At 42.0% G+C, this 17,494-nt stretch overlaps 1 protein-coding gene across 2 annotated transcripts in view; it reads left to right on the top strand.

Moving 5' to 3' along the window:
• Positions 1-1,026: 1,026 nt before the first annotated feature.
• The window catches only part of Mnn1 (menin 1), a 52,295-nt gene continuing 35,827 nt past the window's right edge, over positions 1,027-17,494 (top strand). For both annotated transcript variants that reach the window (XM_084583697.1, XM_084583696.1), the window contains exons 1-3: positions 1,027-1,489; positions 12,224-12,376; positions 16,111-16,286. In XM_084583697.1, coding sequence (XP_084439823.1) covers positions 1,066-1,489; positions 12,224-12,376; positions 16,111-16,286 — 753 coding nt within the window. In that variant the 5' untranslated portion in view covers positions 1,027-1,065. The remainder of the gene's footprint in view (positions 1,490-12,223; positions 12,377-16,110; positions 16,287-17,494) is intronic.

Genomic DNA, 17,494 nt, shown 5'->3' with positions numbered 1-17,494 from the left:
CATTCAACTCAATGCAGATCGAGGTCGTCACACGGCAACGTTCAAGTGCAATCGAGCTCGAGCCTGACTTCAAGCTGCTTCCTCAAGCGCTCTTGAGGTTTCAAGCACACTCGAATGCGGCCATCGGCACCCTCGTCATCAGTGAGCTCTAAAGCGCACAAGAGGAAAATTTTTCAGTGCTCATTGAAAACGGCCGTGTAGAACGAGACGCTTCAATCCTTCTTGAAAACCTCAATGCAGATCGAGTTCAATGAGGATCGAAAGTGACCGTGTGGCAGAGGTATAACACGCGTAACGCTTTAATAGCTGAAGAGGCTGCGATAGCGCTAGCATGTACTGGCACTAAAGCCAAAACGATCCTCTCAGATAATAAGGCGGCTGTTAGGAACTTCGGCAAAGGCTTAATTTCCAAGCAGGCGGCCAGTCTACTGAGACAGCACCCGCTAAACCGGGATGTTTCGGTCATCTGGGCTTCAACTCACGAGGTTCTACCAAGTCATGAGGCTGCCCATCGCTACCATAGTGACCCCGCTACCCGGAGACCCTATCATGACCTACAAGGAGCTCTCAGACTCCTAGACTAAGCAGAAGGATCTATCCAGTACCAGATAGGTCCCTAACACCCTCAGAATGCAGGGCCTGGAGAAAAATTAAGGCCAAGTGCGATAAGGTCTTGTTTCAACCCGTTACGAATTTGAACTACTCGGCATTCCCTGGTGCGTCGCTTGAGCAGCTTGAGCGCACTCTACATACAGTGTGTGGGCAACAAACCATGCGTACAGGAACCAACAAAGGCAAGATTTCTAACAAACCAATAAAATAATGGCGTGAGCGAGACTTTAAAAGCAGCCTGTATGATCGACAAGCTCGTAAACCGCAAACGCAGTCAAAACAGGGCAAAACAACCAAAACAACTGAGTGTGTTTTCCACCGTCGGTCGTGGTATTTTCTTACGTGAAGCGGAGTGGTAGCATGCGACGCGCGCCTCGCGCGGCCCTGGCGGTGGCTCTGTGAGTCGACGTTCGACGGCTCCAGGCGCGCGTTGCGCAGCGCCTCAAAACAAACATGGCGCTCGGTGCTGGCGTGAAGCGTCATTTTCCGATGCGCAAAGTGGACGATGTTGTCGAGTTCTTTCGAGCCCAGCTGGAGAGCGACAACGAACCCGACCTGGCACTTCTCTCTATCGTGACCGGGTACATCGAGAACTTGCTGACATTCCACCGCAACGTGGGCGTCGAGCCGGCGTCCGGCGATCACCAGCCTCAGCAGCCGTGCTTTCCCGTCGTTGAGTGCGGTCCCATCGAAGCGCTGCACGCTAAGTTCGCCTGTCAGATCAAGGGATCGCTCGACCTAAGCGTGCTCGAGACGGACTCCCCTGCCGGCAGGCGCGATCTCATCAAGCGCGTATCGGACGTGATCTGGTCGTCTTTAACGAGGAGTTACTACAAGGATCGGCCTCACCTCCAGTCTCTCTACAGTTATCTCACCGGTGAGTTCACGCGCCGCCGCTCTCTCTCTCGGCACGCACGTAATCGATGGAGATTTGGTTGTTTATTTACGCGGCAGTACGCGCTCGCTTCTCTCCGCTGACGTAAGTGGGAGCCGCACAGCACCAGCTCGATGTATGTTCGGGGAAAAACCCGATGCATTGCGTAACTTTCGGCGACCGCTTGTCGGAGGGGTCTGACTGCCTCCATTCTCATGCTGGACTACCGGCAAACGGAGGTGATCGATTGCTGTGTGGTGGTGCCGTGTATGTGAGCGTGTGTTTGTGTGCAAGCGGTGCAGCGGCCAGTGCGCGGCGATTTTCGCTTTCGTTTCTGGACCAGATGGCGAGGGGTTGGAGCGGAAGGAGGGATGGAGGGAAAAAAGAAAATACGCGACGTTCGGACCGTTGGCGCGTCGGCGGCGGCGAGTGCCGAAGATGTCGCCTCGGAGGCGAGCAGCGCGCGGCTGGCCGGTGGCTTATTGCGTAGTTGACACAACGAGCGCGGACTGTAATCTGACAGCGCGTCTCAAGTAACCATGCGTACGTTCGCTGTATCGGAGCACCGCGGATCGTAGATGTCGTCGCCGTTTCGTGCGCATAAAAAATAAAATTCACTGGCTCGCTTTTTGATAAATGTGTTTTCATTCAGCCCCCTCCGCTTTCTCGAAGTCAAGTTGCTGCGCCAATGCGTGGCTGTCGGGATGAAAAATGTCAGAAGGTGGGCATGGAATTCAGTGATATTTTGCTTCTGCTTACCGCTTCTTCACAAACGGTGGCGATGTCGAGGGACCGCTACTATACATATATAAGGACGGTGGTCGTGTCAAATTAATAATCGGGTTATGACGCTCTAGGAGGGATTCTTAATGTGTGTTTATAAAGGCTGATTTGTCCAATGTTTGTTATGTCATTTACTTGATACCGTCCCGGATAATGTATATCCATATTATGTGTTGGTGACCAGAATACGTGCACATTTCGACCCACGTGTTATAAAGTCGGTAGAAATTCTTTGTGCCGTCAGGGCTGTCGTGATCCATCATGCTCCAGCTTCTGAACTGCGTACATTACAATTTTTTTCTTTTTTCGGGGGTATCACACCTGCACTAAGTGCGAACAGATTTACAGTTGCCTTGTTCGCAGTGCGGTGTCACCGAAGTTCATTTCTCTGCTCTTTCTTCACGGTTATGAGTTTGTCTCGGTTAGTTTTCTATTTTCATATCTAATTGTTCTTAAAATTCAAGGTTTAGTTTGTTTAACCATGTTATTAGGTCCTAAAATTAAAGTTTGTGTTTTGAAATTCAGACTACATCTTCCAACTGTAGAAGTGTTGCTTTGACTGTGGAAAAAGATATGTGCATTCTTAAATGTCATGGACATGGAAAGGCTCCGTAAAATTATCAGCTTCCATTGCAGCACAATAATTGCAGCAAGAAGGAGATTTCTTAAAGGGCTGTTCAGTGCAAATCATAATTGTGATGCTTGTGAGCCAAATTTTTAATTGAAATTACATGTTTATTTAGAAAATTTACTTACAATATTTTTGAAATGTCAGTGCAACCTTCTGTAAAGGGTGTAGTGTAGCATGGTATTGCATGTATTTTTTTCAATAAAGGGAAAATTCAAAAAATGAAAAATATGTCTTGTCCCTTTCAACATGTGTGACGTCGAAACAGCTAGTTGACGTAAAGCTTGACGCAAAAGCGTTTACCTCATCAGTCCTTGTAGTTATGAAATAGTACGCCCGCTCAGTGGATGCAAATACCATGTCAGCTTCTTCCAAATAGTATTCTATTGAACTTAAAGGGACAGAACACTGGGCAAAATATGTCATCAGATTATGGTGGAGATGAAAAGACCTTGCCTCATATAGTACAGATCGAGCACTACAATATCAAAGAAAAGAGGCTTTCCAATTTTAATTTACCATTAAAAATCACTGGATGGATGGATGGATGGAATATAGGAGCGTCCCTTTTGAAACGGGGTGGTAGCAGTAGCTATCATGCTCATTTTTCTCCATATATCTTAATTATTGATTTAGAATGATTAACTAAACCATCATTCTGTTTATTAAATTTTTGTTCCTACATTACTAACATTATGTCACTTCTCTGCTTTTAAGCCACCAATCTTCCAGTCGTTTTTTGCTAGTTTCCACCGCCGGTTAATTCACCCGGCCACTGGTATCTCTAAACCCCAGAGCTTCAGGAACAGTGATTGCGTCTGCATCAACTTCCGGATGGACACCATTACATTCGAGTATAATATGGTCAGTTGTTTCACTAGAGTTTCCACATATAGCACATGCGTCATCTCCATTGTTAAATTTCTTTTTGTAGCTGCGTGTTCTAAGGCACCCTGATCTAGCTTCAAAAAGTAGGGCACTGCCTCTTGAGTTATCAAAGAAATCTTCCTTCCTGATCTGCATTTTCCACTTATGGTATAATTCCACACTCTGTTTCTTTTCCATCGAATTTATCCAATTTTCACCTTCTGTATTTTTCACCTGTTGCTTAATGCTCTTTATTTCTCCGTCCTTGTGACTAGCATACTTACTAGTTAGTTTCCTAGTTCTTTTTCTCCTTTGTGTGTCCACGCTTTTTAAGTACAGGTATTTAAATACTTTAGCTGCCCATCTGTTACTGTCCAATTTCCTCAGGCGTTCCTCATATAATATTTTACTCTGAGCTTCCCGTACTTCGAATGGTGCCCAGCCCATATCTCCCTGTACCGCCTCATTTGTAGTTTTGCCGTGGGCACCTAGTGCTAATCGTCCAACGGATCTCTGATTTATTTCTTATGTCGACTGTACCTCTGATTTTAGGCACAAAACCGCATTTCCGAAAGTAAGTCTGGGCACCATAATTCCTTTCCAAATACCCCTCAAAACCTCATACCTATTGTATCCCCACAATGCCTTATGCTTCATTATCCCGGCATTCCTTCTCCCTTTGGCCTTAAGTGATTGCTCATGCTTTCCAATGTATGCCAATCCTTCGTTTACCCATACCCCCAGATATTTATATTCAGCTACTCTAGGTATTTCATGGCCTTGTATTTTAAGACCCTAATCAGTTGAGCCGTTGAAAATCATCAGCCCCGACTTAACTGCGCTGAAACTGAAGCCTAGTGCGTCCCCTTCATCTCCGCAATACTTAACTAGAGTTTGCAATTCTTCCAGACTCTCAGCTAGCAGCACAATATTGTCTGCATACATCAAACCGGGGAGGCGCTGCTCTACCGCCTTTCCACCTAATCTATATGACAGGTTAAAACCTAGGTTACTGTCTTGTATCCTCCGTTCCAGGTTTATCATATAAAGCATGAACAGCACCGGTGATAGAGGACAGCCTTGTCTTAATCCTTTGCATACTTTGACATCCTCCGTACTTCTTATCCCTTCCCACGTAATTTCTACTTTGTTATCCCTTTATATTTCCTGTAGGAACTCTATTATCTCATAACCGATACCTTCTTTTAATATGTTCCACAGGAGTTCCCTGCTTACGTTGTCATACGCCCTGTTTATGTCCAGGAAGGCCAAATACAAAGGTCTATTTTCCACTCTAGATATTTTGATGCACTGGGTAAGCACGAATAGGCTATCATCTAAGTGCCTACCATTTCTAAAGCCGTTCTGAAGTTCTCCGAGTATCTTGTTACTTTCTACCCATGCTCGCACCTTTAATTTCACCGCCTGCATGGCTAACCTGTACATAACAGATGTTATGGTAATCGGCCTGTAGGATTTTATGTGCATCCTGTCTCCTTTCCCTTTATAAATGAAATTCATTTTACTCTGCCGCCAGCTGTCCGGAATTTGCGTATTCGTTATGACTGTTTCCAGAGCTTTTAATAACGTTTCCTTACTTTTTGGACCGAGTTAATTAATCAGCTTGATCGGAATTCCATCTATTCCCGTAGATGTGTTTTTAGGAATATTTTTTTCTGCCTTTTTCCAGTTTAGATTGGTCAGTTCTAAGCTGCTTTGTATTCTGCTACCTTGTGTTGCTTCCTGATTTTCGGAGATTGCCCTATCGTCGCTCTTAAATGACTCGGCTATAGCTGATGTAATGTGGTTCACTGCGTTGTCTCCCTTTAAAAAATTTCCCTCGTTATCTTGAATCCGATCCTGCTTTCTTTGATTCTTCTTCCCTAGCCAGCTTATATGGTTCCAGAATTTTCTTGCTCCGCCTCTAGAGGCATCATGTATGTCAGCCATCCAGCAATCGCTGGACTGCTTTATTTTACTTTGAGCAAGGGCCTGTACCTCAAGTTTCTTTTGTCGATATGATTCCCATTTTTGGGCGATTTCCTCCTGAGAAGCCTGTGCTTTCTTTGCAACTCGGTGTTCCCTTGAAGCAGCCCGTCGTTGTTCAATAGCTTCCCTGATTTCCTTATTCCATCAGCTCCGTGGCTTCCTCTTTCCATTCCAGCGGTTTGCTACTTTAACCTCTTGAATTTTCCTCCTTTTGAGTAGTTCAAGTACTACTAGTTTTGTGTCTACTAATACAATTATTGCCGATTTCATAGCTAATATTGTATATATAGGATGTATTATTTATGTACCCGATTTTTGCAGTGTTTCTTTTTTTCCTGTATTTCTTTTTGCCCACTCCCCTCTGAAATGCCTGTACGGCCCTGAGGGTAAAGACAAATAAATAAATAAATATCATTTGCCACCCATATGTTTGCACCGGAAAGAATTTTAATCAGTGAAGTAACTAAAATTGACTGACTTTTTAACTAGCACAGACTGGCAACGAGGACTAAAGCCTCCAGGAGCTTTAATTAGGCCAATATGAAAGGAGCAGTGGTGCAGAGGCAGAATTCGAATCCCGGGTGAGATAGGAATCAAACTTTCCAGGATAGATACTCCTAGGCCATTAGGCACGTCTGTAAGGATTGATAATAGCAGGGCTTTTTAAGTATCTATGCCAGGTGGCCTTTCATATAACTGAGTAGTGTGCAGCAACATGCTAATGAATATGAGCAAAATAATGGAAGCACAAATTAAAGGATCATTGGTTAAGCAAATAGCAGAGTTGATATACGCGAATGAGTATTTGCAAGAGGAGCCACAACTAGGAGCCATGAATGCTATACCCATGAAAACAAAGCTTTAGTGTGCATCCCCCCTTCCCCTTCCCCCCATTTTTTTAAGTGCCATCACTGCAGGTCATCACTGCAGACTGGGCGTTTCTGATCAATTCAGACCAAATCAGGCAAGCGCCCCCCCACAGGTATACCAGCATAAAATGCGGGCAGAAGATCTTAAAAGCATGGATGCAAGAAAGGTGAATGAAATGGGCTGTCCATTGAAGCAAAAGAATGTCATTGCTTCATTGCTTCCTTTTGTGCATTCTGTGCAGGTGAGGGCTTGGAATGGGCAGGGTTGATGTCACTTTTATTGTTGGAGCTTTCACAGGTGGTCATGCAGTGAGGGGGATTGAGAAATATTTATTAAAATGACTACTTTCTTCTTGAATCAACTTCAGAAGAATGTTGTTTTATTCACTTTCTTGCCACAGCGATCATTTAGACCAGTAATCTTGGAGTGCAAATTTTTTGTTCACTGTCCTTTTAGGAGGCAGTAGAAGTGCAAGTATTGGATCACAGGTGTCGCCACCAGTGGTGAATTTCCTGTATAAACTGCATGTGTTGGTATTGTTTTCTTTTATTGGGAAGGAGGCGGGGGGGGGGGGGGGGTGCTGTAACAGATCCCGGAGCCCAGGTTGTGTTAGCATTTATTAAAAGACGGGGATCGCAGAGCGTTTTTTATTTGTGTGTAAAGTTGTTGAAAGTTTGAATTGAGGGCTGGGAAATATTTTAATGCATTTTTTTCAAGCTGTAAACACTGTGTTCACTGCCGAACGTATTTCATTACAGCCAAAGAGAGCCATAAAATGGATTTTTACAGAGATAAATAGGCATTGAAGGGGCTTTTTTTCGTTTGCATCTCTTTGATGACTTTCTCACTGGACAGAAGTGGAATGCCCCTCCGCGGTGGTGCAGTGGTAGGATGCCCGACTATGCCGGAGTACCCGGGTTCGATCCCGACCGCTGGCAGCTGCGTTTCGATGAAGGCGAAATGAAGTGGTGTCTGTGTGCTGTGCAATGTCAGTGTGCGCTAGAGATCCCCAGGTGGTCGAAATTACTCCCATCTCTCTTTCCGCTTTCACGCTCACTTTCTTCTCTTCCCTCATGGTGTGGTTCAGGTTTCCACAAAACAAGTGTGATATACTGCGCCTTTTCTTTCCTGTGAACCAATCATCATTATTATTATTATTATTATTATTAATCAACATGGCTTCATGTCGGGTCGCTCTACTTCTACCAACCTAGTCACGTTTATGACGTATGCCTCTGCAGCAGTCCTTCAGAGGGGTCAGGTTGACACTGTGTACTGTGATATGAGCAAAGCTTTCGACGTTGTTACTCACTCACTACTTCTTGAAAAACTTCTACTCTCTGGCGTTGAAGTCTCTCTCGTAGCCCTCCTACGCAACTATCTCCTTGATCGCTTCTGCTTTGTCAGTGTCAATGGACAGACTTCTTTCGTTTACCCTGCAACGAGTGGAGTTCCTCAAGGTTCAGTACTAGGCCCGCCTCTCTTCTCCGTTTTTATTAATGATGTTTCCTCGGCGATAAAGAACTCCTCGTTTCTTCTTTATGCTGATGATATAAAAATATTCAAGGTAATACATTCTTTTCAAGATTGCGTGTTGTTGCAATCGGACATATCTGCTTTTTCTGATTGGTGTGCGATGAATCGACTTACCCTCAATTCTTCCAAAACTAGGGTTGTGTCCTTTACTCGTAAAACACATAGCTTTCTCTACCATTATTTGTGAATTCTGTGCTGTTGGATAGGGTTGATGAAATTAATGACCTTGGTGTACTTTTTGACCGCACCCTCAGCTTCTCCTCTCACACTAAACGCATTGCTCAGCGGGCTATGCGCACACTCGGATTCGTTTGCAGACTTTCGAGAGAGTTCCATACTCCACTTCCGTTCCTAAAACTGTACCTGTCCATATGCCTGCCGGTCTTGGAGTATGCGTCGGTTGTTTGGAATGGCACTTGCAAATCGAACTTGGGCAAGGTTGACAGAGTACAAAAAAAAATTTTACGGATATTTCATTATCGCTTTCCTTGCGCAACTTCCCCCTCTCGCTCCACCAGGAGCACCCAACTGAATCTTCCTTCCCTTCACTGCCGTCGTATCAGACTTGATATCATATTTCTGTACAAACTCCTTCATGGTCACATTATGTGCCCTCAGCTCTTAGAGTTTATCCTACTGCGCGTTCCGCGAAAGAGCATGAGGGAATTCAGACCATTTCAGGTTTCTCCTCTTCATTCCCGCTCCCCTCTGGACAGGATGCAGTGGTTATTTAACTCTTTTTGTCCTCACCTTGACATCTTCCAAAACTCGCTCTGTTCATTTACATTGGATGTTCGTAGCGTTGTATTCTAAATAGTACTGTATCACATATAACTCCCACTTTCTAGCCTTAAATTGTATTTACTTCACTTTTTGCTTTTTCTCCTGTTCAATGCTGTCTGTATCGTGAACTACTTTTTATCCGTTTCTTACTTATATTTCAACTTTAAACTTTATATTCGAATCTTACTGTCCCTTGTTTAATTTTACTTCTTTATTGTATTATTCTGTATTTCTAGCCTGTGTTTTAAGTACCATGCACTGTTGCGCCTGGAATGGTTGTTTATTTTATGTATATTTCTATATTACTATAATCAATGTCAGTTATCTGTTGTTGTTTTTTTTTTCTCTTCTATCTACCGTTTTTTTTTTTTTCTTTATTTCCTGGTGTGCTAAAAAATTCTCTCACTGTGTATATAAGTGATGCTACTCATTGTTTGCTTACTTTCCGTAATACTTTTCGTCTCAGTTTCATTTCATGTATTATTTATTTTTTTTTTGTGTTCTCTCTGTGTGTGTAAACATGTTTGTGCTTTTTCATTTTTTTTTTTATTTGTGCTGCAGCACAAAGACCACATGGTTGTTCCTGCGCACATTAAATAAAGATTGATTGATTATTATTATTATTATTATTATTATTATTATTATTATTATTATTATTATTATTATTATTATTATTATTATTATTATTATTATTATTATTATTATTATTATTATTATTTGAAGTGCTAGTGCAGACCATGGTGCCATTTCTTGTCTCAGGGAAAGGTCTTCTTTCCTCTCTCTATGACTAATGCAGTGAATATTAACCCCTGGCCTTTGATAAGAGGACCAAAGGTGACAGAATAATGAATAACAAGTGCCTTAAACTCCAGACAGAGCCCTTCATTTGGGCACCACTCTACAAAAACAAGATTGCCCTTACACTTTACAGTGAGTGCATATGCACGTTTGTTTCTTTTGTGTTGGTATTTCTTTTCCTGTTGAATACTACTGTATACAGCTATACTGCTGGATGTATGACGTGTGATGCATTTTTATATTTTCGTGTGCACCTACTGAATGTGCAGAAACACAGCATATAATTAGCAAGTGTAAATCTGTGTGTGCTCTCATCAGCAAAACATGTGTCATTTCATACTTTATATTTACATTTTTCAGAGAGAAACTTTTGAACGCTTGTGCAAGTCTTATGTTTGTTACAGCTGCTTGTAGCAGAAATGTGACGAGGGGTTGGCACTTTTGGCAAGCTGTTATGCAGTTGCCTCAATGCCTTTTTTGAACGCACTCCCAGCATTGCCTTGTTTGATGCGAGAAACTGGTTGGTTGATTTCGGTTTTACTGAAGTGGCTATTTTTAGCTGTGGGCATGCAAGAAGGGTACCTACTTGAAGAATCATAATATTTGAAGAAACAGAAAAAAGTGATTTAGTCCACCGATTTTTGTTTCGTAAGTTTTGCTGCATTGGTGGCAGGTGTGGATTTTTTCAAGAATTAAATTTTAAATCATGACTTTTAATCACAACTTAAATTTAATTCACGATGCTTGCAAAAATTAGCTTATTATATCACTTGAGTGACCTCCGTTGTAAATCTATTCAATCAATATGGGTTTGTGGGGATCTAAATATATAAGACTTGAAGACGATCGCAACATAGTTCAGTATATTCATACTTCGGTATACAGGATGTCATCTATGAAGACAATCGCGACATAGTTCAGTATATTCATACTTCGATATACAGGATGTCCTGTATGAAGATGATCACAACATAGTTCAGTATATTCATACTTCGGTATACAGGATGACTTGCATGAAGACGATCGCAACATAATTCAGTACATTCATACTTCGGTGTACAGGATGTCCTGTATGAAAACGATCACGACAGTTCAGTATATTCATACTTCGGTGTACAGGATGTCTTGATGAAGACAATCGCTGCATAGTTCAGTATATTCATACTTCAGTATACGGGATGTCGTGTATGAAGACGATCACAACATAGTTCAGTATGTTCATACATCGGTGTACAGGATGTCCTGATGAAGACGATCAGGGCATAGTTCAATATATTCATACTTCGGTATGCAGGATGTCCTGTATACCAATATACAGGATATGAAAACTAAACAATGTTATTCTTTTGAGTTGAACTCAAATGAATGATCACACCAGGTGTGTAAAGTGCTAGCAAGTATTTTTTTCCACTCTGGCTACTGTAATAATGAGTTGACGTTAGGTAAATAAATCATGAAATATAGCTCTAAGCACTTGGATGTAGATAGAAAAGCTGCCGAGCTTCATGAAAATGGCTTGACGGCTATGCTTTTGATGAGGCTATGCACACACAAAAAAAGAGTGAGTACTCGAGCCTGGATGCATCAAAATCAGGTATTTCAAATGATTGGCTCTATCAAACAGGTAGATCGTCCCCTTGGAAATCCTGCATAAGAGTATAGCCCAGTTGCACAGTACAATCACCTAACTAACCTAAGTAACAGTTAAATGAGAGTTAAATGGGACTCTTACCTGATGTGCATTGCTGCCAAAGCTGTTCCAGAAATCAACCGTCCCTCATTCTAATGAGCGCATATTTTATTAATATTGCACAGATGACAGCAATAGACATGACAGGTGGTGGCTAGTTCCGAAGAACCACCTGCTACACTTTTGATGGGAGGCGGGTTAGGCAGGTGGTGACCTGCCAGCATGCCGCAGGTTGCACGTTACTTCAAAAATGGCGACACTACAGTCGGATATGACATAAGTTAGCAGTGACACTCTTCCCACATTTAATACCACCACAAAGAATTCGCCCATGACTAAAACCATTTCCTGTTGTGTCAAACTTCTTGTTACCTTAACAAGACACAGATTACAGATTGAAATTATAATCTAAAGAAATTTGACGCTTCTGGTTTGTTTGACAGTTGAACATTTAAAGGCTAACTTCATTTAGAGTTCCAGTTGGTGAGGGGAGTAGTAAAGGACCCGACCAGCCGTGATCATTGTTACCTATAAGTTTTACCCTACTATATTATTGGTGCAATATGTTCTTCCTTTTGAATTAGAGATAAGCATTATCTGCTACCTGTTCAAAGCATCTTTTTTCAGCTTTCCAATAAAAGTTCCTCCAAATTAACATCAAGTGACGTTGTTAGGAGTTATGTAAAGTACTGGCTATAACTGTTGTTTTACTCTGTCTAGGTTACAAACTAATCAACCTCAGTCAGTTAACTTTATAAATATGGCTTCGCCTTTAACGCTGTGTATTTTGCAGGGAACAAGCTCGACTGCTTCGGTGTGGCTTTTGCTGTGGTCGCTGCATGCCAGGCTTTGGGCTTCTCCGACATCCACTTGGCTCTCTCGGAAGATCACGCGTGGGTCACCTTCGGCAATGACAATGAGGAAACTTCTGAGGTCACCTGGCACGGTATGTCTGCCAAAGCAAAGCAAGGCATCTTATTGAGGTGAAAGCCTATTTAACGGCTTGTACTGTCGGCCATGATTCTGTCACAGACTTCTGTCACACTATAGCTAATGTGACGTCACATCTGGCTAGGCGGCAACTTCAAAAATTTAGTCAGCAGGAGTCTGGTCAATCAAACTGATGATGAAGTCATTGGCGTAACTCAGTAATTTAGTAGTGATGATATCTTAACATTAACTGGTTATTAATTAGTAATTAATTGAGTGGAAATTTTATCTGCACAGGGAATTGAGCCTCCATTGTTCGGATCCCCAGCCGAGCTCTTTAACCAACTGCGCCATGCCCAGGATCATGGAACACACATCATAATTCTCCTTGTCTACCATGAGGATGACAGTAGTAATGACAGTGACGCTGAAATTATTGATAACGACACTGATGATATTAGCGATGACAGTGATGGTGCATATAGTTGATAATGATAGTGAGAGTAAACATGATGCACCGTGTGCACCAGCAATGTTCAGCCTTTCGCATTTCTGCAGTGCAGATTCCACAATGCTGTCGGCATTTTTTAGGAGCTCAGATTTCACACCTTTTAAAAGAACACAGTGGCCAAGGCTGAATGCAGGGCCGAAACGAAAGCGCAAATCAGGGAAGCACACAAAAAAAAATAAAAAGATGAAAAAACAAGTGCTATTTCACTGCTAAGTTATGTTGATGAAAAATGCGTACTATTATGCCATGTTAAATAATAGCCAATAAAGGGTATGTAACAACCATAAGAAAAGTAATAAAAGCTAAATTTAGTCATGCTATGAACCAGAGAGAAAAAGGCTACAGATGCTAGGTGACAAGGAAGTAAAGTTTGATTACTTCATAACTATGTGTTACAAGTGCAGTTGTTGCCATTTTCGAAGTAGATTTCCTTATTGCATGTAATTTTCAAAAGTTGGTCTAGAGTTTAGTTCAGAAATAACTAGGAAATTCATGATTTTGTGCCAGAATTTCTTTCCCTCTCATGCTGCTCATGACTGACCCATTAGTGCATTGTGATCGTGTCGAGAGTTGTCGAGCATAAATAAAAAAAATGAAAGCTTTGTTCAGCCAATCAACTTCTTATTGCAAAACATTTACTGTTAATGCAAAGATATGCATGGTGTGTTGCTGCAGGTTCTTGACTTCTGTACAACTTATTCCTTCTGAAACCCTATGCTTGCTATGATCCCGGGCACTTCTCCTGGGACGTTGATCTGTCAACCTAGAAAGATTTTATATGTTACTTTCATGTCTGCATGATGTACATGCTACACTGTACCACTTTTATTTCACCTCTAAAAATCTGAATGGGTCGCAGTAACAAAATGAGCTGCCTCATTTTGTATGCCTCGAAACGGAACTCTGATAGGAGTAATAGGATATAATTATTATTGAAGAATGGGTTTTAACCGTAGTGTTAAAATTTGGTTACTAAGAAGTCTGCTGGCCTTGATGGTATCCTGAACTCATTTTTGGTACGAAAAATTTATCCAGCAAACAAACAAAATATATCCTATTACAGACCAATCTTCTTAACCCCTCATGCATGTAAAATGTTAGAGCACATTGTTTACAAACACATTATGGAATATCTTTAGTCACATAATTTACTAACAAACGTCCGGCACGGCTTCAGACGTGGTTTCAGTACTTTGACACAGCTTAATGTATTCACCCACGGCATTTGCTATAACCTCGACACGGGCAATCAAGTAGATGCAATATGCTTTGATTTTCCAAAGGCATTCGATACGGCTTCTCACTCAAAACTGTTCTATAATTTGACGCCATCCTGAACAATTCCTGCCTCTTTAATGGATTTGTAGTTTTTTTTCTGACCGTTCTCAATTTGTATTTTTCAATAGACCTGATTCCATGGTAGCAGAAGTGCCTTAAGGAGTTCCACATATTTTTGTGTTTGGGTCCATTTGCTTTTCTTGATTTTTATCAATGATTTTCCATGTAGCATCGCCTCTAACATATGTTTGTATGTCGATGAATATCTATTGTATAACAAAATTTCCTGCTTTAAAGACCATTTACTGCTTCAAGAATTGTTCTCTGCATTTAGCTCTCGGTGCGCTACATGGTAAATGACAGTTAATGTCCGTAAAACTGTTGTTATGACTTTCACTAATAAAACGGCACCTTTTATGTATACTTATAGAATTAACAGTACCCCAATCCAGAATGTCCGTGAGAACTATTACCTTAGTCTCATCTTCACACCCAGCATGTCGTGTTCCAAGCACATAGAATTAACAACCTCAAAGGCACTTAAAAAGTTAGGTTAACTGTGTCGCATCATACGGCAGCTCCTAGGGTTGCGAAATCATTAATGTATAAGTCACTAATCCGCCTACTTCTTGAATATGCTTCCCCTGTCTGGAATCCGCATATTAACTACGTGATATTAACCAAATCGAGGCAGTGCAGAAGAAAGCCATTCGTTTCATATGCCACAGGTTCGACAAGGATTTTTCGCCCTTCACAGCACTTCCGTTACTAGGCTTGCAATCGCTCTCGGCTTGCCGAAGGACTGATTCTTTAAAATTTATGCATTTCATTATTAACTCCTTTTGTCAGATCTCTTCAAATCATTACCTAATTCCTGCGGCACCAAGTAAAACAAGAAATTACCACAGTGTAAACATAACGCCTTATTTTGCCTGAACGAAAACTTTAAAATACAGTTTCTTTCTGTGCGTAATCGAATGCTGGAATTCACTGCACGGTAATACTCGTTCTCTACTTTTGGACTTGTTTTTAGCGACTATTGAATAGTTTGGCCCTTCTGCGTTTTGTCGTTTTGCTCTTATTGTCTCTGCTATTTGCCACTTGTTTGTTTTTGCACCCACTCCTGCAATAGCCCAACAGGGCTGCAATATGTGTAAGTGAATAATTAAATAGGTCAACTCTCAATAATTAGAACTCAAGTAGGATCAAGAGTTTATTGAAGATATGTGGAATTTGAAATGAAGGGAGTCTGTTCAAAGTGCCTGATGTTGACAATACCAAGACATCAGGTGAATAAACTGGAAGTTTGAGTGCGAGATTGGAGCAATGAGGAGAGTCCACTACAGTTTTGATACTGACACCACACATACCACGCATAGTTTAGGATTTGGATATTTGCAGGTTCCCTTTGGCATGTAGATAGAGATTACTGTAAAGTAGAAAGTAATGATTTATGTAAAAATGCCATACATAAAACACGGAAACACAGAGAGAACAGGACTGACAAGAGAGCTCTCATCTGTCCTGTTAGCTCTGTGTTTTCGTGTTTTATGTGCACTGTTTTTACATAGATATAGATTAGGCCACAGAAGTTTTACACGAGTCCCTCTTGGGCCGCAGTGTCTAGTAAAGAAAAACTTGCCGGCTGCTATCATGCCTGTGTAATGCAACGTTTTGCGACACAAGTTTTAATGATAAAGCTTGAGCAGGCATAGAGGGCGCCACAAATCCATGAAGTGGCACTCAGCTAGATGGCACTCACCGCTCCATCACATTGCTTCTTCGTGCTGTGGCAACACCACAGCATAGCTGTGACATTGCTGTGACATTTCTGTGACATTGCTGTGACATTGTTGCAGACAAAGGAATTGGGGAAACATTTCGTGTGAGCGTTGCTGTTTGGCAGAGGAGCGCAAGCACGGCGGGTGAACATAATAAGCTTACCTTGTTGTGTATTGCAGGCAAGGGGAACGAGGACAGGCGGGGCCAGCCCATACCGCAGGACAAGAGCTGGCTCTACCTCAACGGCCACGCCATCCAGTGTACGCGTGCGACCGAAGTGGCCGCACTCGTTTCCGCCATCAACCCCACTATCACACCCACGACAGACAGTACCGAGCTGGTCAGCCTTCAGCAGGTGTGTGCACACGACCACCACCACCGTCACCTCCAAGAAATTTTCTCGTTTCCGGAGTGCGAAATAAGCAAGTAATTAGACAGTGTTAGGCAAAGGAGTAATTACTAGTATGGTTGATGTATGCCAGGTTAGTAATTGTACAGAGTTTTACACAGACAGTTCAAAAACTAACTCTGATGTTGGAAGCACAGTGGAGGGGAGCTTTGAAAAAATAAGTAGACTTCTTCAATGTGCATCAGTATTTACAGCTGAATGTTGCACTGTCCTAGTAGCTGCAGAAAAAATATAAACAAGAGTGTTACATGCATGGATTTGTTGACCATACTCAAAGCTCTAAACTCCAGAAATGCAGTCGTGCCGTTACTTGGTAATGTAACACACATTATAACAAAGATAACAACACAAGGGCATACCTTAACATTTAGTTGGGTTCCAAGTCACATAGGCATTGACGGCAATGAGAGAATAATAAATTACGCTTCGTAAAGTCCCTATTACGAGAATTTAAATCAAGGGGACACCAGCATCATTTCACAGAAGTGATAGTATACAGTTTTTGTGTTGGAGGCACACATGTTACACAACCTTTTACTAACAAAACATGATAAGCCTACCTGTGAGTAATGTGGAGATACTCACAGTCAGCCGCATTCTAAATACATGCCCAAAACTTGATACACCACAGAGAAAGCATTTTATTTTTTGTTTACAATCATGCCACCCTATCCCACTCCACCTACATTTAGGAGAAAGAGCAATCATAGACTTAACGTGTCCTTTTAGTTTCCCGGAAAGAAGGAAAGTTTCTACACAAACTTTATATACTTCTAACACATCCATTTTCCCCTTCCCAACGAAAACACATTTTAATCTTGCTCTTGGCATATGATAGCCCTAGTTGCTTAAGCGCCATAAAATCCAACACAACACATATCTTTCTCATTTAGTCTCTGGGGGGGCTAAAACACTGTCTTTTTTTAAAACCTGATTACTTTTCTGTGAGTTGTTTAGTATGCACAGTACGGGTCACTCTTAAAAGCGAACATGAGGCTGCGTTGCTGCCGCGCTTTACGAAGCACTTCTGAGAGAGCCAGCGACAAACGATTGTACTGGGTGCATGCGCAGTAAACAGTCGTCTGCTCTTCCCGAACATGCACTTGGTGCTGTCTATTTTGCCAGTGGTCGGCGGCAGGGCTTTGCGAACTGTT

Source organism: Amblyomma maculatum, chromosome 11, assembly GCF_055883805.1.
Source record: "Amblyomma maculatum isolate TAMU_Amacu chromosome 11, ASM5588380v1, whole genome shotgun sequence".
In the NCBI taxonomy this organism is placed as follows: Eukaryota; Metazoa; Arthropoda; class Arachnida; order Ixodida; family Ixodidae; genus Amblyomma; species Amblyomma maculatum.
This window is presented reverse-complemented; position numbering and strand designations above follow the sequence as displayed.